The sequence below is a fragment of the Trachemys scripta genome, chromosome 12 (assembly GCF_013100865.1).
Source record: "Trachemys scripta elegans isolate TJP31775 chromosome 12, CAS_Tse_1.0, whole genome shotgun sequence".
NCBI classification, from domain to species: domain Eukaryota; kingdom Metazoa; phylum Chordata; order Testudines; family Emydidae; genus Trachemys; species Trachemys scripta.
Window position 1 is genome coordinate 19,807,182 of NC_048309.1, and position 22,321 is coordinate 19,829,502.

The following is a 22,321-nucleotide window of genomic DNA, read 5'->3' on the forward strand; positions in this document are numbered from 1 at the left end:
AGGTCAACCTACATTTTAGGTGGAGACCAGGCCACCTGATGTGCCTAGGCCATGGATTGCCTTAATCCAGCCCTGACTTGCCTTCCTCACAGGGATTAAGGTTAATCATTGAGATCCCCAGATGAAAAGGGGCTGTAACTACCAAGTCCTCCCAATAGACCGTGCCCTTCTTCCCTGAATCCTTGCTTCTCAAATATGACTTGTGCCCCTTGATTAACCCAGATGCTGCTTCCTGCTGTTCTGAGTGATTCTATCCCTTGTGCTTTGTTCAGGCTGGAGAACCTGCTGTTCATATTCATGGGCAGGAGCCTCTGACTGCATCCATGCTCGCTGCAGCTCCTCCTCAGGAGCAGAAGCAAATGCTAGGTAGGTGCCGGTGAAGCTGTTCCTTTACACCCGGTAGAAGGAGGATAGTAACCTACTGGAGCTGTTGCTGGCTGTGTTGCTGCACTGTGTGTGCATTGCATGTCAACAAGCCCAAGGTTTCATCCTAGCCCCGTATGTGGCACTTGTGGGATTACCACAACCTGTGCGATTGTTTCTGTTGCCTTGGAGACAAACTCTTGTTGAATCTGGGCTGTTGTGGGGTGCTCTTGCTTGTAGTTCTTTGTTCCATAACCCGTGGGAGGGGTGCGATGCGTCACTGCATCCTGGGCCAGGCTAAGGGAAAGCCTGTGAGCTCTGAACACGAAGGAGAGCTCCACCTTGCCTGCTCTGCCGGGTGACAATGTTTCAGGCTCCCCTGAATTTCAGAGAGACACTTCACTGCTGCTGTCAAGGTTTGGGGGCCTGTCAATCAGCTGTTTACCTCATAGGGGCTGTCTCCAGCAGGCGATCAGGCTCTGCCAAAGTGTTCAATTTCACATGGAGTCTGGCACTTCCCGCTGACTGAGCAGCTGGTGCCGGTGCATGAGCACAAGCTGTGCAGAGACGTTGCATCCGGATCTTTGTTAGGCTATAAAGAGCTTAGCTACAGAGAGACTTGCCTGGCTGTCGATTCCATGGGTAGAGCACTTGCCTAAGGTACTTGGGCCATCCAGAGATAGAATTGAGCAGAGACCATTCCTCCATCACTAGACTGGTACTCCAAGCAAGCTCCCTTAGAAATAGACACTCTTAATACTCTCCATACCGCCCTTCTCCCAGTACCCTTCACGGTGGGTCAGAAATGTGCCGTTCTCCCTTCCTCCATGCTTGCTGCACTTTCAATACAGCCCAGCTGCAACAGGTTTCAGCCAGCAGCCTTGCTCCCTGGCATGTGTTCTCTCTACAGCATGCATGCTGAAAGCCTGCTAGCCTGAACCCTGGGGGCCAGGAAGCTCTCCCTGAGCTGCCATCTGCTGCGATGCTGTGTTTCTTGATTACTAAATTCTAGTTCCACCGGAGAAATGCTAGCGACGCTGGTTATTTTCGTGACCCTACCAAAACGTGGCCTTGGCAACCTTTTTTGGCCTGTTTTCAGCGTGTTAGAAACATTACCAATTCCCGCCGTCGCTCACAGACGAAAGGATGCCAACAAAACACTACCAATAAAGTCAGTGCAAGTGCTCCACGCAATCTTCCGGGAGGAGCTCCATAGGGCTCCTCACTCGACTAATTGGTTAGTATCTCTGCACCTAGGTAAAGCTGCCTTTCTCCCTTTCTTGAGCCAGTGAAACTGGTTGCTGTTCACACATTACTTAGCCCTGGATGGCACTTCACAGTTGTTAGTGACTATGACACCTGAGTAACTTTGTTCCAAACCCACTTCCATTTGCAGATGGGACCACGGCTCTTGCAGGATAGAGAAGCTGACCTAGTTCCTTTCTAGCAGTCTGGCTCTGGTTCTGGTTCTGGTCTGCGTGTCCCAATGACAGACTGTAAAGGAAGCAGCAACTATGCCTCTTGTTAATCCCCAGAGTCCTCCAAACTTTTTTCCGTGTGAGGTCTCCTAAGCATCACCCTGTTGTCATAGCTAGAAGCGTTTTAATCCAAGGCTTTCAGATTTATGGGGGCTAGTGCAAAACAGCAGGATTGAAGAGCTGCAGCTGGAGATGCTACTACACTCAGTTTTTCTCCTGTTCAAGCAGCAAGAGGCTGGGAACCAGAATCAGCCCCGTTCAGCATACAAGTAGAACAGGTCTCAGCAGCTGTGTGTTGACACCATCTCCATTTTGCACAATGTGACTGGCTGGCAGCCATGTCTGACTCTTTTCTTGGGAAGCCGAATGGCACAGTGAGTCAGGGCATCAGCCCTTTAACTTCAGCAGGCTTTGAGTTCAGCTTTCTCTTAAACCCACCGGGCTCACTGTCAGTCTTGAAATCATCCAGGTCCCAATCTGTGCATATTCTCTGCTCAAGAGAGGCCCAGGAATGGAACAGCTGCAGGGAGGCATATGGCTGTGCTCGGGACTGAGGGGCATTGGCAAAGCTGTGTGTGGTGCCCAGCACTGAGGGGTATTGGCAGAGCTGTGTGGGGGAAGCTTGCGCAGCACCTGCCTGGTATAAGTCTTTGTTCCTGGCCCCTCATCTTAGCAGCAAATTCTCTCACCATGGTTCAATGTCAAGAAAGATGTAACTAGTGGTAACGTCCCTGATTGTGCATTTGCACCCCCAGCGGGACTTGGAAGCTTTCTTGGAACATGTTATCTGGGCGCCTGCGAACACTGCTGCAGCAAAGCATTGGTGTGTGAACAGTGATCTCCTGGATCTGTACCCCTCCTACCCTGATGAGAGAAGATCAGAGCTGGGACTCAGGAGGGATAGGGCTGGAGAGAGGATATTGAATCGAAATGGTTTGAAGTCGCCTTGGATTTTTCCATAATGTGTAAGGCTATCCTTGATGTTGTGACCAGGTGAACGCCTTTATCCCCTAATCCATGCCATGCACGCCTCCTTGGCTGGGAAGATCACAGGAATGCTGCTGGAGATTGATAACTCGGAGCTGCTGCTTATGCTGGAATCGCCAGAATCCCTCCACTCCAAGGTAGGAAGTAGCCAACGCTCTAAAGAATGAATGTTTCCAATGCAATGCACGTCACAAAGGGAAAGAATCTGGTGCTGCAAATAGTAAAGCTGCTAACGAATGTATGTGTGTAGAGGGGCTGCTGGGATGGGAAGATGGGGGCAGGGAGGTATGGGTCAGCAGTGTTTTAGGGAGAGAGATGAAAAGCAGATACAGGTCCAGATAAATAAGCAGCTCAAGTGACAGTGCCACCCCTTCCCCTCACTCCCCAGAACTGTGGGAGGAGAAGAGGCCAGGCTAGAGTGCAGCAGCTCTCCGGAAGCTAGGGGACCAATTTTGAAATCCATTTGGAGATGGCCAGGAAGCCAGTGGGTGTGGGAGTTGAGGCAGGGAATGTCTTGGTTTTCTGGGTCAAGACAGTAAAGACTGCAGTATTCTGAATGCCCTGGAAGTTTAGAGAGCAGAGTTCTAGAAACATTGGGAAGATATTGCAGAAGTAGAGGCAGAAATAAGGATTTCAGCAGAAGCAGAATCAAGGATTCATTCTTTTAGTCTCTCTCTACAGGAGCATTTTGTACCTCTCATTAACTGATTGCCAATTAGCTCTAGGAACTTAGCACATCAAGGTTAGCCTGGACACGCTCCATGTTTGTTCCTGGCTACAAATGTTTGGAACCCTCTGAGTAATGGCCACGCTGGCCTTTACAAAGCTGTGAAGTTTGGCAATCAATTAACTGAAGGACTTTTTTAAAAAATCCCACTTGTTAGAGACAAAATACTCAGTGATCAAGAATGGGTGATAGCTTGGCTGATTCTTTCCCATAAGGAAAGTCCAGGATTCTTAGGTCTTCTTGAGAACAGTCAATGTGCATGTAGGAGAGATGAGAGGACTCGTAAAGTCAGATTGGAATACTGGCTGGGTGTAACCAGAAGCTGGGAGAGTTGAGACCAGAGGGATTGGAGAGAGTTAAGTGACTTGGAGCAGTACACGATTTGCTTCAAAGAGATGTCCCACAGTGAAGATAGCATAGGGATATCCAGAAGTCAAAGACAGAGACTTGTTGTGTCTGAATGTTTGGTGGTCTTATTCAACATATTTTTTATGTTTTTAATCCTTCACTAAACCCATGTCAAATTCATCCTGGGCTTGGGGGTCAGGCTCTGTATAGTATACACAGTCCTTAAATGTTTGGGGCATTTTTGAGTGAATCCAGTGCTTTATGGAAATATCAGCACTGCCTACAGCCAGATAGAGTATGTGTTGGTGCTGTACTAGGTCCTGCCCCCCGCACAGCTTGGCCATGGCATCTCAGTCCTGCAAACATCCCCTGCTATTCCAGTTTGGAATCTCTCCGATGTGGGTGTGTCCATTCCAAACTGTGCTTTGGCTGTATGATATGGACATGCTTTCACCTGAAACCCCCAATTTCCCAGCAAGCGTGACGGAAGCAGCTTCCATTGTATTCATTTTAGTCTGATAGTTTAAGTACGACTGTTTTGTTCACATGTAAAACCTTAAAGGAACCACTTAGTTCTCAGTTATTTGGAGGGTGTCTGGAACCTGTTTGTGGACAGCTGGCTGGCAGCTACTTGGCAAACCACAGAAAGCAAAGGGATAGAACAAATCAGATAGAGAGGGGCATACATGGGCTTGGATATTCCCTGAACAAGTGAAGTAACTCCAGGCCTCCTCTCCTGAAAATGAGACTATTCTTGCTGGTTTAAATCTTGGATTCCAAGGTCCATGATCATAAAGTGAAGGTGACACAAGAGCAGATTTATAGGGTTTTGTTCACACAGAGCTGAGTTCCTAGAGATCCTATGATTATATATTGTGCTAAGAAGTGTCAAAAGCCATTCAGTCAGTCTGTAATAATACAAGATCCTGGCGACTTTGCTTGTAGTCATTGGCAACATGCTCTCAGAAGGCAAATTCTGCTGTAAGCTATTTCCTTTAGCACTTTTTAGAAGCTGGAGGTCATCAGGGCTACATGTTTTGCTTTCTCCAGTCCTGTAATATCACTCCCATAAGAGAGAGCCCATAAAGGAGCCTGGATAGCATGAAAATGAATCTGCTAAATCTGAGGCTGCTGCAAACTCCAATCCTGTCTGACACGTTCAGTCTGAGGCCTGGTCTACACTGAAGTTGACGTATCTTAGATGGAATTAAAATCACTTACTTCGCGTCCTCGTGGCGCGGATCGATGGCCGCGGCTCCCCTGTCGACTTTGCTTCTGCCTCTCGCGCTGCTGGAGTTCAGCAGTCAACGGGAGAGTGAGCGGGGCTCAATTTATTGCATCTACGCTACACGCGAAAAATCGATCCCCGATAGATCGATCGCTACCCGCCTATCCAGTGGGTAGTGTAGACGTACCCTGAGAAATGACCCCTTTATTCTGAATTTTGAGCTGGTAAAATACTGGCCCTGTGTGAAATTTTTCATATTTTTCTTGCATATCTGGTGTATGTTTGGCCACTGGGTCCCATCAAAAACTCTGTCCTGAATGGATTGGCTGTATTCTGTTGCTGCTGGAGGCAGGATTAATATTTTTCACCTGCCTCCCCTTTTTAAAAGGAACATGGGGTTTATCAGGTAGGATCAGACTGCTGGTTCATCTACTTAGGAAGTGTCTCTCAGTGGCCAATACCAGGCACTTCAGAAGACCTCAAAGTGCCCCAACTGCGCAGAGCTGTATGAAAAGGGAGGTGGGTTGTTGTCTGCTGAATAGATCAGCAGGAGCATGTGGGATGCATGTCCTGATAGCTACTGCCAAACTGCCATTGACTGTCCATGTCATGCTCGAGATAGTTGGGGGACTCTTCTGAAGTTATTACAGAAGGCAGAACTCCACATAGACCTAGGAACTGGCTACAGTAGAACTCCCCTAGTGTCTGAGTGAGTGTGACTTCTGGGTTTTGAGGCAGTGGGGAATCAGACTTTAAAATAAAGATAATCTAATGTAAATGCAATGTTGATGAAACATAGCAGCCCTGGTAACTAATTTGCCTCTTGGAAGGGACAGCTATACTAAGATCAAGTTGGGAGCCTTGAGTATCCTGACTGTTACCTGTGTAGGAAGCTTCCAGGTGTCAGAGCAACTAAACTTCTCTCCACTTTGTGCTTTGCTTTGAGATCGAGGAAGCGGTTGCAGTGCTCCAAGCACACCAGGCTACTGAATCATCGCTTAACAGCAGTGCTGCAACATTCCTCCTATGAGACCCAGGTAGGTGTGGAAGGCTGTGCTGGTCTCATGGCAGGGTATAATGTGGAGAAGGGTCCCTTTCTGCCTGGAATGTGAGCACCAGAGAAGTCTTGTCAAGATCAGCCAAGTTGGACTTGGGAAAGCAATGGGTGTGTTTTATTTGTCTTGGACCCATACTTCAAGCTTAATTCCTTTATATAAACCAATGCCTCCTGCTATTTTCCAAAACTTGATGATTGTACCAGAGAAAAATTAATGCTAAGCAGTTAATTTCAATGTAAATCTGGGGAGGCAACTTGGAGGTGAAAAATAAAGCAATCTGGCTTTTCTTGTAGCCCTCATGGAATCTGATGCAATCATTCCTGATGCCTTTACATGGGATCGCAGTATAGCTTAACCCAGTGGTTCTCAAACTTCATTGCTCCATGACCCACTTCTGACAGAAAAAATTACTACACGACCCCAGGAGGGGGGACTGAAGCCAGTGTCTGCCCGAGCCCCACCACCTCGGGCAGAGGGACAAAGCCAACACCCAAGAGCTTCAGCCCCGGAGGCTGTAACTTGAACCCCACCACTCAGGGTTGAAGCCCTTGGGCGGTGGGGCTCAGGCTTCAGCTTTTGCCCCAGCAAATCGAATGCCACCCCGGTGACCCCATTAAAATGGGGTCTTGGCCCACTTAGGGGTCCTGACCAGAGTTTGAGAACTACTGGCTTAACCTATTATTCTCCTTAGAATCTTAGAGCCTCTAATCTGGATCTATTAGCAGTGATCATGCCCCATCCCAGTACAACTCCAGCAGAAGCATCCAGCCTTCCTGTTTGGTAACCGAAAACAAATGTGCAGAACTTCTAGGCACCCCTTTGTAAGATAAAGTTTGGTCATGCAGTTTGCTTGCTCTCACTGGTCACTTAATTCAAATTCAGTATTGGTATGTGAACTCTAGGCTAACTTAGACTGAGCTTTTGTGTCTGACATGTCTAAAGTGTATATTTGTTGTAGAGGAGGGACTGTGAAGAATGCTTGGCTCTGAAGATAAAGCAACTACAACCCTGACATGCATCCCCACATATATTGGAAGCATTTATTTATTTTTTCTGTGTACAGACAGCGACACTGACTTGCATTCAAAGCCCAGCGTTACTTTTTCTTTGTGCGTCAACAACTTTGCAAAATGATTTTTCCCCATAAATGAACTGCATCTATGTAACACTGTCCATGAGCTCTCTTCTGGCAATCCTCACTGCTGACAGCAGGTAGTGAAAATGTTAACAAGGGGGGCAAATGGTAGAATGACAACCTCTCCTTGTGAGTGGCGAGGAGGGAGACACGATTGATTCAGTTGTAGTGTTCCACGAGATAACAAATCATCAGAGCTTGTCATTTTTAGTAAGTTCTATTTGGTTCTGTAATGTTTTATTTGTTCTTGTGGTTGACACCATAAACAGCTGATACATCCACCCTCACTATGTGCTTGTCACTGTCTTTCTTTCAAGAAGAAATGTTTTTTTCTGTACAAATGGTGGTAAAAGTGATTAGACCTAAGGCTGATCTTCAGCAATAAGGAGGGATGGTTGGCTCAGAGGCCTATGTTCCTGAAAACTGACTAGGAGACAGAAAAGGGTAGGACTGAATGGTCAGTTTTCATCCTAGCAAAAGGCTAACAGCAGGCTGCCCCAAGACTCTGTATTAGGTCCAGTGTTTTAATGTATCTTATTAATTATTTGGAAAGCGGGGGGAGCCATGAAGCAGTAAAATTTGTAGATGACACAGTTGTCTGTTAGTCAAGACCAGGGAGGACTGTGAGGAACTTCAGAGATGTAACCAAGCTAGGTGAATGGGCAAATGAAGCTCGGTGTTGATAAATGCAGAGAGATGTGCCCCGGAGAGGGGAAAAAAATAAATCACTGTCTTGCTTGGTTCTAACTTAGCTGCATGCAGTCCGGAAAGGGACCTGCTTGTCACTGTGTACTGCTCCATGAAGACCTCTCTTCCATGTACAGATGTGGTCAAAAAAAAGCAAACATGTTAGGATGCATAAGGAATGGGATGCATAATATAGAAAATATTAGGATACCATTATTCTAGGCACAGCAGCTAGTGCTGCCTATAATTAAGGTTGCCTGACACATTCCTTCAGTTGCTTGTATCTTTGCCCAAACAACTATAGTTTGGCAGGTTCCATGCTGGGTGTCTGCCTCTGCTGAATGCTGTTTGGGTGAGAGGGGGAATGTGATCATGTAATTATAGACTGATGAATGCACAATGACATGGGGTGCTAAGGTAAGGTTGTACTGTCAACCTTAATTCTGGCATTTCCTAACTTGAGTGCTTGATTCTGCAACCTTAACATTCTTTCTGTGTAACTTATTTTCCATGTAACAGAGATCACTGGTGCAGCCTCATCTGGAATACTGAGTGTAGTACTGGTCACTCCATCTCAAAAAGGATATTGCAGAAATAAAGGGAAATGAGAGAAGGGCCCCAAGAATGACTGGGGGGGAGAAACTGGAAGAACATGATGAGAGACTGAAAAGAGTGGGATCATTAATCTTAGAAAGGCGATAAGAGGGGATATAAAATATGGAAAAGTGAATGTTAGAGATGGCATCTGTTCTCCCTGCCTCTTAACACAGGAACAAGGGGACATTCCGTGAAATCCAACCAAATTGTGCAACTCATTGAGATCAAGAGCTAGTGTGGGGGACAGATTACAGAAGATGTAAGAATGTCACACTAAGCAGATATGAAGTAAAGCATCTAGTGCTGGCCACCCTGGGAGCCACAATACTAGACTAGCTCAGAGCCTAGGTCTATCGAAAGCAACAGAGAGTCCTGGGGCACCTTTAAGACTAACAGATGTATTGGACCATCAGCTTTTGGGGGTGAATACCCACTTCGTCAGACACATATATCTGACGAAGTGGGTATTCACCCTCGAAAGCTGATGCTCCAATACATCTGTTAGTCTTAAAGGTGCCCCAGGACTCTGTTGCTTTTTACAGATCCAGACTAACACGGCTACCCCTCTACTAGGTCTATCAAGTATGGCAACTCCTGTGAACGGGAGGGATTCCAATAGTAGTGACTGGGTTAGTCTGCTATATTTACATAATGCCTTTTGTACCAAAGGATTTTTAAGTGTTACAAACACAAAATAATATGAATTGCTCTGCACACCAGTGAAATGCCATTATCTTGACTAGAAAATGTCATGTTCTTCATCCTACCCTCCCTTCTCAATCACAGCTAGTTTTGCTGTTTCAGTTGTTGGCCTCTCTTGGGCAAAGACTGCCTGCCTGCAGAAATGTTAGTAATCAATAATGCACCTTTTCACTTATGACACCCTAGTCAGAGCTGGGACTGAACTGGCTGTCAGAAACACTTAGCATTAAACTATGTCCCTCATGGACTTCCTAGTCAGAGATAGCAAAGATGTACAGCTTATGGCATACAACTGCAGGGGGAGAGGAGATGGGGAAAACCGTGTGAGGGAAGCTAAGGTCTATAAGCAGCAATCACACTCACTTTTACAAGTGTAACTGCTACCTCCTGGGTAGAGCCACTCCTGAGCTTCAGCAGAAATAGCCTATTCTGTCCTGGGCCAAGACCTAACAGGAAATGTCCTTTGGCTACCTTCTGTGAAAAGCTTCTACATGAATGCGCTGTGCTCCCTCCTGCTCTGAGCATGTATGTGTTCACAGTTAGTACCTGGAGCTTAGGCTCCATAATAGAAAGCTGTTTGTTTCATTTTTTGATTGCCTGATTCTTCCCGTCTAAACATTTCCAGTTTGGGGTAAAGAAAGTGTAGTTCAATGTGATATGAACAGTATGAGTACCAGGCATCTGTACACCAAATAGTAATGACCTAGGGCAGTGGTTCTCAACCAGCAGTATGCATAGCCCTGGGGTATGCAGAGGTCTTCCAGGGGCTACATCAACTTATCTAGATATTTGCCTAGTTTTACAACAGGCTACATAAAAAGCACTAGTGAAGCCAGTACAAACTAAAATTTCATACAGGTAATGACTTGTTTGTACTGTTCTATATACTATACACTGAAATGTAAGTACAATATTTATAGTTGTTTTATTTTATAATTATATGGCAAAGAAAGTAAGCAATTTGTCAGGCATAGTGTGCTTATTTGTCTGATTTTGTAAGCAAGTAGCTTTTAAGTGAGGTGAAACTTGAGGTATACAAAACAAATCAGACTCCAGAAAGGGGTACACCAGTCTTGAAAGGTTGAGAGCCCCTGGCCTACAGGCAGGATTATGTATGATATGCAACAATGGGACCAAATTTAATAGCACCAACCTCTAAATAGCATGGTAATAACTTACTCAGCCATGTACTCACCCTTCATTTCTATCTCCCCAACACCAGCTGTGGCTCAGTGGAAAATACTCCTTGACCATTTATTTTTAAGGATGGATTTTGCTTTTCTCTCCACGTAGCAAAGTTTCACTGCATCAGCCTCTGCTCTTCCAAAGTTGTGGCTGACAGACTCTTTCCCCACCAACATGTGCCAAGGAAAGGAGAGTATAGCCAGCCTCAGCAGGTCAGTGCCTGGGGGCCTGTGATGCAGTCCAGCTAACCAGCCTACACTTTGCTTAACTGGCTCCCTCACCACCTGCCTGGCTCTATGGGCCCCTATAGGGAGAAGGTGCTGTTATCCAATCAGCTCCCTCTGTTGGGAAAGACTGCAGACAAAGAAGCAGCTGCAGGCAGACCCAGCAGCACAGGGAGATACCTAACAGTAGATACTTGTGTCTTCAACAGAATAGCCTGTAGTATAGCTATAGCATAATTTCCATGGCATCTTGAGTGAGATGAAGGGGGCCTCTTAGACCTCGTGTTTTACTCTTGCTGTAGACATCTTTGCAGCTACAAAGGCAAGCAGTGATTTTACAATGAAAGGTGAAGTGTTACAGCACAGCTGTGTGGCTGTGGAGTGAATAGATCCTCAGCTAGACCCAGATAAGGCAGCAGAGGGTCCCAGCCCTCTCCAAAGCTTTTTTACAGCAAGGATGGATGATCTGTGTAAATGCTACACAGTGAGAGCATTTTCCAATTCCTGAATTCAGCTAAGGTAGAGGTAAACAGAACCTGAAATACTGATCTGTTGTGAGAGAGCAAGGGCATGCCACACCAACCCTACAAGGGACTAGGAGTGGAAATGAAAATAGCATGTCCTTCAACTTGCATTGAGTGTACTTCAATGTAAGTAATCAATCCCTGCTTGTAGTAAGTGTCCTGGAAACATCTCCAGTGAGGCTTTGTCAGTACTTCTGTTTTACACTGTAGCTAAACTGCAAGGCTTCTCTTCTGCCCATGCAACAATCTAACATCCTAGGCATACACCAGGATAGAAGTGCAGAAAATAGATGTGTTTTTATCAGTGCATAAATGAGACTTCTGCAGTGACACTGCATAGCGGATGCTCCTTGACCATAAGGACAAATAAAATAGTATTTTATCATGGTGAACGGTTGAAATAGTCCCTGTCCCAGCAACAATTATGGTAACATAGTACACCCAGACCCTTATGTCAAATACACAATTCTAATAAAAACACACAGCTGTAACATATGCTGGCTTTTAATAAAGTTGCATTGTTCATACAGTAGCTTTGCCAAACAAATCATCCTGTTACCTATTTAGATCTCAGCATTAAAAGAACTCTTTGCCACCACTAGATGGGAAGAATCATAGTATAACATGTTCATAAGTCTGTGGAGGAGGAAAGTAGTTCTTCACATCAGAGGCCTCATGTGGGATACTATTGTGCACCCTCTTCCCTGGACTAGTGGTAATAGCAGCTGGTCATCAAGACACAAACAGAAGCTAAAATGTTAGAAAGAAATTGTGGAAATTCAAAGTTGCTAGGACCCAAACTTCAGCGGTGCATGGAAGATAGCCCACAAATACAGAATCAAGGCAGGTTTAAATTAAATATTTGGTGGTTGTTTTTGTGGGGGATAAGAGCTATGTCGAAGCAGCTGCAAGTTTCTGAACAATTACTCTAAACAAAAGCAGCTTTGGGCCAGTAGGCACCAGCTAAGAGAGGGAACACCTGAGCCATTTATTCTTGTAGAGGTCTCACCACGCTTTTAAAGGATCTGGAACTGTGCTAGGGAAACCCTGACTTTAATTTCTCATGCAGCAGCCTTTGTAAGAGGCTTGTTTAAGCAAGCAGAAGCAGTATACACAGCAGATCTGCTTCTCTCCAATCTGAGTACATATTACCATAAACTCAGTTTACTGCTCTTGAGTACATGCCCCAGCCCACACCCATCTTTGCAGACAGATTAACTTAAATAAATAATGAGTTTACAAAATTACCTTATACCAAGGAAATTAACCTGAATGCTTCTCAAAGACAGGATCATTTAAAACTTTTAAAGATCTTACAGGGAGATACCAGGTTTGATATAGATGGTTCACGTTAATGTACGTGTAATTAAGCAGCCAAGAACTAGCTACTACTCGGCAAATCGGGACGGTAGGTTTCAGAGCTGGCCCTACAGTGTTTGGCCCCTGTATCAGTATTAAAAGGAAAGCCTGTCTTCTGCAGTAAAGAGCAGACAGATTTCTTTTATTTTAAGTTCTTGTTCAATTCTTGCAGTAGCTTCTGTGCAGCTATGTTCTTTGGTTCAATTTTCAGAAGGCTGTTAATGTCAGTCATGCTTGATTTGTAATCCTAGAAGCAAAATGCATTTTTAAAAAACTGAAAAGGCAAACATTTTTAAAACTTGGCCTTTAAAAGCTCACACACTGAAACACTACCTGCCCTTTCTACTTCACATGTGCTTCTCACAGAAGAGACTGACAACTGCATAGCTGTTCTGTAATGCACATAAATTGGGGACCAGAATGGCACTCCGTTTATACAGGAGATGAAGCTCGTGCGTTAACCTGCTCCAGTCTCACAGATATTCTAATATTACACCTAGATTACATGTCCTGCTTTAATTGATGAAATACTGCAGAACCCTACAATTAGCTGTAGTTTAAGATCTAGGCTGTTTGCCAAAACATCTCTCTATAGTCATTTTCAGTGCCCCAAACACAGGATCTAGCTGTTTCCAGGAATTTATCAGGCAACTCAAGGCACCAAGAGACCTGAAGCTAGCAGATGAGAAATCCACATAAAGGTGAAGGTATCTGCTAATGACTTAGTAAGAACCATGATTGTAAGCATTGTTTCCAGAAAACCTGGCTTGTAGGATAGCTATAAAAGGACACACACCCTGATTCAGGTCTCTTTGTTCTCCCAAAGAGAAAGATCCACACATATCCATGCAGCTGTCAGCCAGTGAAATGACTAGGAATCTCCCTTCACTATGTACCAAACCTCAGCTAGCAGATTTGTAGTTGTTTTGCACAGAGGCAAGTTATAAAAGGCCTGTGGAAACTCTACAGTTGTGGATTCAAGATTCAGTGATACTTGTGAGAACATGGCTTCTCTATCCCAGTCCTGAAAGGGGTCTGAAACGCGTTTTCAGTTACTTACCTTTAGTTCTTTAAATGCTTGAGCACGTCTGTAAAACGCCTTAATATTTTTAGCATCTAGCTTCAGAGCTTCTGTGCAGTCTTGTATTGCTTCCTTGTACTGCTTCAGAGACAGGTAACAAAGAGCTCTGGAGCACAGACAATGGTAGTTAAAGGTTTTAGGCTTCAAGTGGTGGGCTACAACAATCCCTGCTTTCGGGCACTATATTCAATCTTATCCAAGTTTCTTTCTTGGAAAGAGTCACTGTACAAACCCTGCACTGACTGGCAGAGATTAAAAGGGTTTTTCAAAACAAGGCTAGACAGCATCTCACTGTGCAGCATGTGTGTACCCACAGGAGGTCTCATCTCAACCTCTGCCCAGTCACAAGCTGCCCTTTAATAAAAAGCTTCCTCTATAAATTTAGAATGAAGTACTAACAATCAAGGATCTTCTCATTTCCTGAGCTCAAAACTGGTTTTGGTTAAAAGGGGAGAAAAAAGTAATTGCTCCACAAATCTGCAAGAATTAATAATTTTCAGTCCCCAGCTGTCACTAAGAATTTCTAAGGTTGCAATTTTCTTATGTATACTGTCCTGGAAGGTTCTCTGCAGCTGCCTTCAAATGCACCACAAGTAGTAAAGGTTTTGGATAAGTCCTTACACCATTATTTGCAGGTAGTGGAGAGTAGGACCATCAAAAACAGAACATTCTTAGCAGAACTAAGGTTTTTATTCCTGTCAAATCTTAACAATTTAAGCTTAGAATTTCCATACAGGTGCCTCGAAGCCACTTTAGAAAATAAAGGGATCTCCACTTGCAGAGCAAACATCTGTTATGAGGAGAAAATGCTTCACCTAATCTCCCCGACACATGCACAAAGCGATGTATTCTGATCAAAGAACAACACTAATAGATGTTAAAGGCAAAATTCTACCCTCATGCATGCACCTGGCTCCCATTCATTTAAGTGGGAGCGGTGTGTGGGCATCAGACAGCAGGCTTGGGTCCAAACTCGATAAGAGTTACTGGAATTACTTAAAGAGTGCCCCAAAGGGAAATAAGATAATAGATGCTTGTACATTACCTATTGGTGTAAGTTGCACATTCCTGGTTACTGAGTTTTAGACTCTCACTGTACTTTTCAATAGCTTTTTTATGGTTCCCTTTCTTCACAAGTTCATTTCCTTCTTGCTTCAAAGTTTTTGCTCTTTCAATCATAGCAGCAGTAGGCACTGGAAGTTGTATTTGAGAGAACATAGTGCTACGTAAAAATGAAAGAGCTAAGCAGTCACATTTGTTAATGGCAGTGATCAATACAATTAATAAAAAGTAAGGTTTTTTTAAGTATGGAAGCCTAAGCAACCACAGAAAAGCCTGAATTCTCCTAGAGAAATCTGTACTGTGGAAAGACTATCTTTGGACAGAAACCTACCTAGCTATCTGAGTGCTGCCACTGGACACCATAGATTTACTGAGAATAAGAGATGGCTAGACTTGCCTGAAGGGATCGAGGATAAGGTTGAGAATCACACACCTGGTTTTACTCTCTGAATTGTACTAAAATCAGATTAAGCTGCAATCCCATCCATTCATTGTTCAGCAGAGTTCAAGAATCCCAAGGTGGTGGCTTGTACGCAGCATGAGACAGGATGGAATAACTGGTTTATTAGTATCTATTATATGTATTATAGTAAAGCCTACAAGCGCCAAGCAAGAATAGCACCCCACTGGATAAACTCAATGTAAGCAGGGCCGGCTCTGGCTTTTTTGCCGCCCCTGGCAAAAAAGCCTCCCGCCGCCCCCCGCCATCCAGCGGGGAGCGCGGCAGGGGAGGGCACCGAGCCCAGCCGGGGCCCTGCTCTCCCACACCGGCTGGAGCGCCGGGGGGAGGCCGGCGAGCCCAGCCGGGGCCCCGCTCTCCCCGGGTGAGCGCCGTCCCCCTCCAGGTGCCACCCCAAGCACATGGTTGGAGGGCTGGTGCCTGGAGCCGGCCCTGATTGTAAGAGACAATTTTTGCCCTAAAGAGTTTACCATTATGGGCAAATGGTGGGAGAAAGGAAGTATTATGTTAGAGACAGGGAATTGAGGTACAAAGCAGTTCAGTGACTTGGCAAAGGTCACACAGGGAGTCTGTGGCAAAGCCAGGAACTGAGACCAAGGCCAATGCCTTAAGCACCAGACCAAGTTTAGCAGATGCCTTGTACTTTACTGTCCCGTCTGAGTCCCACAACTCCATGTGCCATCTAAACACAGGAAAGGCTCACCTTGTTTTTCTAGAGATGCAGTTTCAGTTGCTTTGAGTCTTGGGGCAGCCGCCTGGCTTCCTGCAGGAGGAAAGTCCCATCTTCGCTGAGCAGAAACAGGAACTGAAGGGATTGGTGGGAGCTTCTGGCGCCACTCGAGGCCATCCTTCTCCAACAGGGCTTTTGTCATTCTGGAAATAGAGATATAGGCTGTGCAGCTATCAAGTCTGCTGACAGAACAGGCCATCTTTCCAGAACAGTGCTCAATTTCAATAGGCAGGCTCCTAACTGAGCATCTGCAGGCAAATACTGTGTAACTGCTGTGCATGCAACCCTGCTAACTGCATGTAGCTAGGAAAATGTGCCTTTAGGGTAAAAAACTCATTTTAGTGCTTGCCATTTGAGTAGTTCAAATATTTAGTGACTTAAACCTCACATACACCCATGGTAGACATGTTTTCATTTTAATAGGTGGGAAAATGGAGGCCTTTGGGTTAAAGGACTTGTCCCCAAGGTCACACAGTGAGGCAGTAGCAGAGCCAGGACTGGAACCAAGGCATCCTGAATCTCAGTTCTGGGTCTGAACCACAAGGCCATGCTTCTTCATGAGGAGATCTAGATATTCCAGGCAATAAGTAAATGAACAGAGGAAGTCTGTGGCTATAATACCATTCAGAAAGGAAGCTTCAAAAAAGAAAAGACTATCCAGTTACCACAAACAGCAGTTTTTAATTTAATGGTATACACTCTTTCACAACAAACTTAAAATGCATTTCAAACATGCTTCAGTGTTTACATATTCTCCATATTTCTTGTCCAGGGCCCCTTTTGCCAACTTCTGTCAGCTCAGGTGCTAAGGAAAGTTTCTCTCTCCCTTTGTGAAAAGCAAAGCTAGGCTCTTCATACACAATGGGTTTAAATGAAAGGAGTCTCTTCTCAGTATTGACAATACCAAAAGCAGAAAGATCCGCTAGGATGGGAGCTATGAATTTACTAGAATTCACCGGTGCTGTGAAACATAAGAATATATGGAGCAGCACAGAGGCTTAGTAGTTTAGTAGAACACTGTGTTCATATAGACCTGCTCTTGGGAACAGAAAGGTACCAAGGAGGCTTCAGGTTGGAATGTGGCCACTTGTAATTGGTTAGTTGCCTAAAAATAAGCATTAGATAAAATATGGAAAACTTGCATGGCCAAATGGAATAATTTCCCAGCTATAATAAAGGGAAGTAACAACTTGACGGGAACAGACATCTGTAGTACTGGCAGCAAATATCACCAAAGAACTCACACCACAGAAACGGTGCTAGGCTGCATAACAATCAGATCTATTGCCATTTATGAAGCATTCCAATGCACCCAACCTGCTCCCAGGCAATCGTCCCAGCTAAATGGGGCTGAGATTCGCAGAGGCAGCTGAATGAGCTCTGCTGTACTTTCATTCTGGTCTGTGGAACAGTCCAGAGTTAGGAGTTACCTGTTGACACCATCATGTGCAGCCTGTACAGTGCAATCAATCTGTAATACAGTCTTGTAGTCCACGTAGGCCAACTGGTATCTCTCCAGAGCTTCATAGGCTGCTGCCCGCCTCAGTAGGGGTTTGATTCCAAAAGGGACCAGGTCCAGTGCACTAGATCAGTGGGGAGAAAGCAACACAGTTCACTGGGCCACCTGAGCTAAATTCATCAGAAAGGTAATCAGAAGGTCAATTTTTTTAATATCAGATTCTCCCATGTGGGTACCATTATCACCTGGGAACTTGTCCAGTCTTAACCTTCTATGACCCAAATTTTCAAAGGCACAGTCTTGAAACGTGTGGCTATATTTCAAACTGTGTTCACGTACTGCTTTGTAGGGAACAAATCCTGCAGTAGTGGAGACTTGGTGAATTTTTCCATCTCTAATTTCTACATTTTCAAATACATTGATTTCAATTACAACACAGAATACAAAGTGTACTGTGCTCAATTTATATTTATTTTTTATTACAAATACTTGCACTGTAAAAAAAAAAATAGTATTTTTCAATTCGCCTAATACAAGTACTGTAGTGCAATCTCTATCATGAAAGTTGAACTTACAAATGTATAATTATCTACAAAAAAAATCTGCATTCAAAAATAAAACAATGTAAAACTTTAGAGCCTACAAGTCCAATCAGTCCTACTTCTTGTTCAGTCAATCACTCAAACATGTTTGTTTACATTTGGAGAAGATAATGCTGTCTGCTTCTTGTTTACAATGTCACCTGAAAGTGAGAACAAGCGTTTGCATGGCACTGTTGTAGTCAGCGTTGCAAGATATTTACATGCCTGATGCGCTAAAGATTCGTATGTCCCTTCATGTTTCAGCCACCATTCCAGAGGACATGCGTCCATGCAGATGACGGGTTCTGCTCGATAGCAATCCAAAGAAATGCAGACCGATGCATGTTCATTTTCATCATCTGAGTCAGATGCCACCAGCAGAAGGTTGATTTTCTTTTTTGGTGGTTTGGGTTCTATAGTTTCCGCATCAGAGTATTGCTCTTTTAAGACTTCTGAAAACACGCTCCACACCTCATCCCTCTCTGATTTTGGAAAGCACTTCAGAATCTTAAATCTTGGGTCGAGTGCTGTAGCTATCTTTAGAAATTTCACACTGGTATCCTCTTTGCATTTTGTCAAATCTGCAGTGAAAGTGTTCTTAAAATGAACAACATGTGCTGGGTCATCATCCGAGACTGCTATAATATGAAATGTATGACAGAATGCGGGTAAAACAGACATACAGTTCTCCCCCAAGGAGTTCAGTCACAAATTGTTTTTTTTTTAAAACAGGAGTCATTAGGGGGAAGGGATAGCTCAGTGGTTTGAGCATTTGCCTGCTAAACCCAGGTTTGTGAGTTCACTCCTTGAGGGGGCCACTTAGGGAACTGGGGCAAAATCAGTACTTGGTCCTGCTAGTGAAGGCAGGGGGCTGGACTTGATGACCTTTTGGGTCCCTTCCAGTTCTAGGAGATAGGTATATCTCCATGTCCTCTGGAACAATGGCCAAAGCATGAAAAGGCATATGAATATGGTCTCATCTGGCATGTAAATATCTTGCAACACCAGCTACAACAGTGTCATGTGAACGCCTGTTCTCACTTTCAGGTGACACTGTAAACAAGAAGCAGACAGCATTATCTCCCATAAATATAAACAAACTTGTTTCTCTTAGCGATTGGCTGAACAAGAAGTAGGACTGAGGGGACTTGTAGGTGTTAAAGTTTTGTTTTTGAGTGCAGTTATGTAACAAACAAACTACATTTGTAAGTTGCACTTTCATGATGAAGAGATTGCACTACAGTACCTGTATGATTAATTGAAAAATACTATTTTTGTTTGCCATTTTTACAGTGCAAATATTTGTAATAAAAAATATAAAGTGAGCACTGTACAACTTGTATTCTATGTTGTAATTGAAATTGATACATTTGAAAATGTATAAAAAAATCCAAAAATATTTAATAAATGTCCATTGGTATTCTATTCCTATGGACTATATAATTATTTTAACATTTGCTTTAATAATTTTTTTAAATCTAAAAGCTTGTCACTGTCACCAACAGAAGTTGGTCCAGTAAAAGATATTACCTCACCCACCTTGTCTCTCCAATGTCCTGGGACCAAGATGGCTACACCATCACTTCAAACATTTTAAACTTTGCATTTCTAAGATTTATAAAGAAATCTTGACATGGCAACCACAGAATCCCACCGCACTAGCTGTAGAAGGTGGTAAGCTGTTTAAGGCAGAACCTTTGTCTTCAGAGCTGCGTGTACATGTAGCACGCTATTGGTGCTATACAAACAAACTGTTGCCTAAAGGCAAGAGCATCTGGCTACTGTTTTCCTACAGAGATGGAGGGGGGAGATTAGGGTTATGTCAAGTTGCTGTGTAAATCACTGCTATTTTAAACCAGTTATCTCAGATTAGCTAACCCAAATTAGCTAAGAACACTTTTTTTGTGGGCCACTGAAGGCATACCCTAGATGAGCTATGGGGGCTTTTCCAGGCCTGTCTAGGATCTCGTAGCCTTAGTCTTAAATTTGCCGCTTACTGAGGAGCAAGTCTCTACCATGCCATATTCCATTACAAATGTCTGTTTGGGAAAGAGGCATTTAGGGATGGGAGGTGATCAGAGTCCCTGGCCTAACTCTTTATAAATTATGAGCCAAATCTAGTTCTCAGTTACACCTGTGCGTAGAGTAGAATCTGCCCCTACTTGACCCAACATGGTAAAAATATTCATAACAGAGTAGAAGAGAGACCAATAAAGATTGATTAACATCCTTATGCCAGGACAGATTATCGTCACCCAGTAACAGGGGACATATATAGCGGATACTATATTCAATCCTATATCATTCAAAACAAACATACAGTTTTTCTCTAGACAGAAGATGCTTACACTGAACAGTCCTTAACACAGAGGCTACAATTCCCATCCTTCAAGTAGCAGGCAGCTCGATTTGAATAGAGGACACTCGCTTCCTCAGCATTCCTCTCCCCTAAGAGCAGAGACAGAAAACAATCAAACCATTAAGTGTGGAACAGTATATTCAATAGACCTTAAAGCCACCTTATTTGAAGTTTCTACTTGCTGCAAAAAGCAAGACTCCATGTGCTGTGGATATTATAGGTACTGAAGTTACAGCTGGGGAAAGAGAACAGAGAGGTTTACTGCTGATATCACTATCAGTACCAGCAATAATACTCAGCATTTTTCATCTCCAAATTAATCCTCATGCCTGCTGAAAGGTAGACAAGCATTATCATCCCTAAATGCAGATGGGGAGAGGGAAGCAGAAAGATTAAGTCCAATGTTAGGGTCAGATCTAGGCTTGGAGCTCAGAACTGCACAGTTCCCAAGCCCACATCTCTCTTTCACCTGTCCATAATTCAGTAATTCTGGCCTTTTCAATGGTGCAATAGGTAGTGACAGCATATAGTGGTAGCCAGAGTTACTGAAATGCTCTGGCTTGCAGAAGAGTTTCAAAAAGCACTCATAACTTTATGGCAGGGCAAGTTTGGGGCCTAAAGAACTGTAGCTGTGGTCCTTTACCCTCTGTTACCAGACCAAGAGTACACACACATGGCAATAATGTCATACTGTATGGGTACATAAAGCTGTTCCAAGTAGGAGCATAGACTGGTGCCCTGTAGGCATTTTGTCACCTAGGCAGTTAAAGGGGCATCCATTTGCTGTCTACTATGTAAAACTATTTTTAAACCACCCTGGACGGCTGAGTGGATGAAGCCCTGCTGCATCCTGGTGATTTGTATTTGAGTGGGCACTCATATAAATACCTGCTCTGGGTCTCAGCTGTTGGGTCACACAACAGGGATGTTCTCCCTTTGCCCTGCATCTGGTTCAAGGCCTCTACCTACCTGAGGGCAGGCCCCAGGGAACAGGCATGGGGCCCATGTGCCACTTGTCACGGTGTCAGGCTGCCACCCCTTAAAGGAATGAGCGAAAGCAGCTCTGCACCCACAGGCAAAGGGGGGGAGGGAGAAGAGAGGCAGTTTCACCCCCCAACTCCACCAGCCATGGAAGAGCAGTGATTTTAGGGGAGGGAAAGGTGGCTTCAGCCCCCATACCGCTGCACCAGTACCCAGGCAGGAGTCTGGGGGCAAAGTCGGATTCATACCCCGGGCCCCAAGGAGAGGCGTAGCTTGGGAGCAGGCAATTCCGCACCCGCATGTCCCGCCACTGGGCAGAACAGCTGCGCCCCCGCTCCCCAGCCCCAGCGCGGGCCCTAGACCCGCCCGCTTGCTGGTGTGCGCGGCTCAGGGCCGGGCCGGCCGGTACCTGCCGCCTCCAGCAGCCCCAGCGCCTGGCTGTAGAGCGCGGCCGCCTGACAGTACTGGCCGCTGCGGAACTGCTCGTTCCCGGCGCGGCGCAGCTCGAAGACCCGGGCCGCCGCGGGGGCCATGAAGCCCGGAGACCAGCCAACCCCGTCCGTGCGCCGCGGGCTGCGCTCCAGAGCCTTCTACGGCTTCCTGCCGGCCGGCACAGGGCGGGACCCGCGGCGCCCCGGCCACGCCTGCTCCCCGCCTCCAGCGCCTCCCCCGCGCTGGGAGCGCCGGGCCTCTGCTCCGGAATTGCCGCTGCTGCGAGCTCCGCTTCCCCGGCACAGGGCGGGCCTCAAGAGAGGGGGCTGGGACGGGGAGAGAGACCGTGCTGGCGTGTCACCCCTCGCCCCACAGCTTCCCCCAGCTCCGCGCCGTCACCCCACAGCTCCGCGCTGTCACCCCTCACCCCACAGCTTCCCTGACCCCCAGCTCCGCGCTGTCACCCCTCACCCCACAGCTCCCCGAGCCCCAGCTCCGTGCTGTCACCCCTCACCCCACCGCTCCCCTGACCCATAGCTCCATGCTGTCATCCCTCACCCCACAGTTTCCCGGA

At 45.4% G+C, this 22,321-nt stretch overlaps 2 protein-coding genes across 2 annotated transcripts in view; one reads left to right on the forward strand and one right to left on the reverse strand.

Annotated features, from left to right (window-relative positions):
* PABPC1L (poly(A) binding protein cytoplasmic 1 like) overlaps window positions 1-7,611 on the forward strand; it is a 30,826-nt gene extending 23,215 nt beyond the window's left edge. Inside the window, exons 12-14 of the mRNA XM_034787210.1 lie at window positions 273-366; window positions 2,835-2,965; window positions 6,078-7,611. Of these exons, the coding sequence (XP_034643101.1) occupies window positions 273-366; window positions 2,835-2,965; window positions 6,078-6,161 (309 nt within the window). The 3' untranslated portion in view covers window positions 6,162-7,611. The remainder of the gene's footprint in view (window positions 1-272; window positions 367-2,834; window positions 2,966-6,077) is intronic.
* Window positions 7,612-11,729: 4,118 nt separating this feature from the next.
* TOMM34 (translocase of outer mitochondrial membrane 34) lies at window positions 11,730-21,934 on the reverse strand. Its single transcript, XM_034787211.1, has 7 exons — window positions 21,725-21,934; window positions 20,324-20,423; window positions 17,366-17,518; window positions 15,909-16,078; window positions 14,729-14,876; window positions 13,663-13,789; window positions 11,730-12,849 (listed from the first exon to the last, which is right to left on the reverse strand). The coding sequence occupies exons 1-7, from the start codon at window positions 21,846-21,848 to the stop codon at window positions 12,745-12,747; spliced, it is 927 nt and encodes a 308-aa protein (XP_034643102.1). The 5' UTR covers window positions 21,849-21,934; the 3' UTR covers window positions 11,730-12,744.
* Window positions 21,935-22,321: the final 387 nt, after the last annotated feature.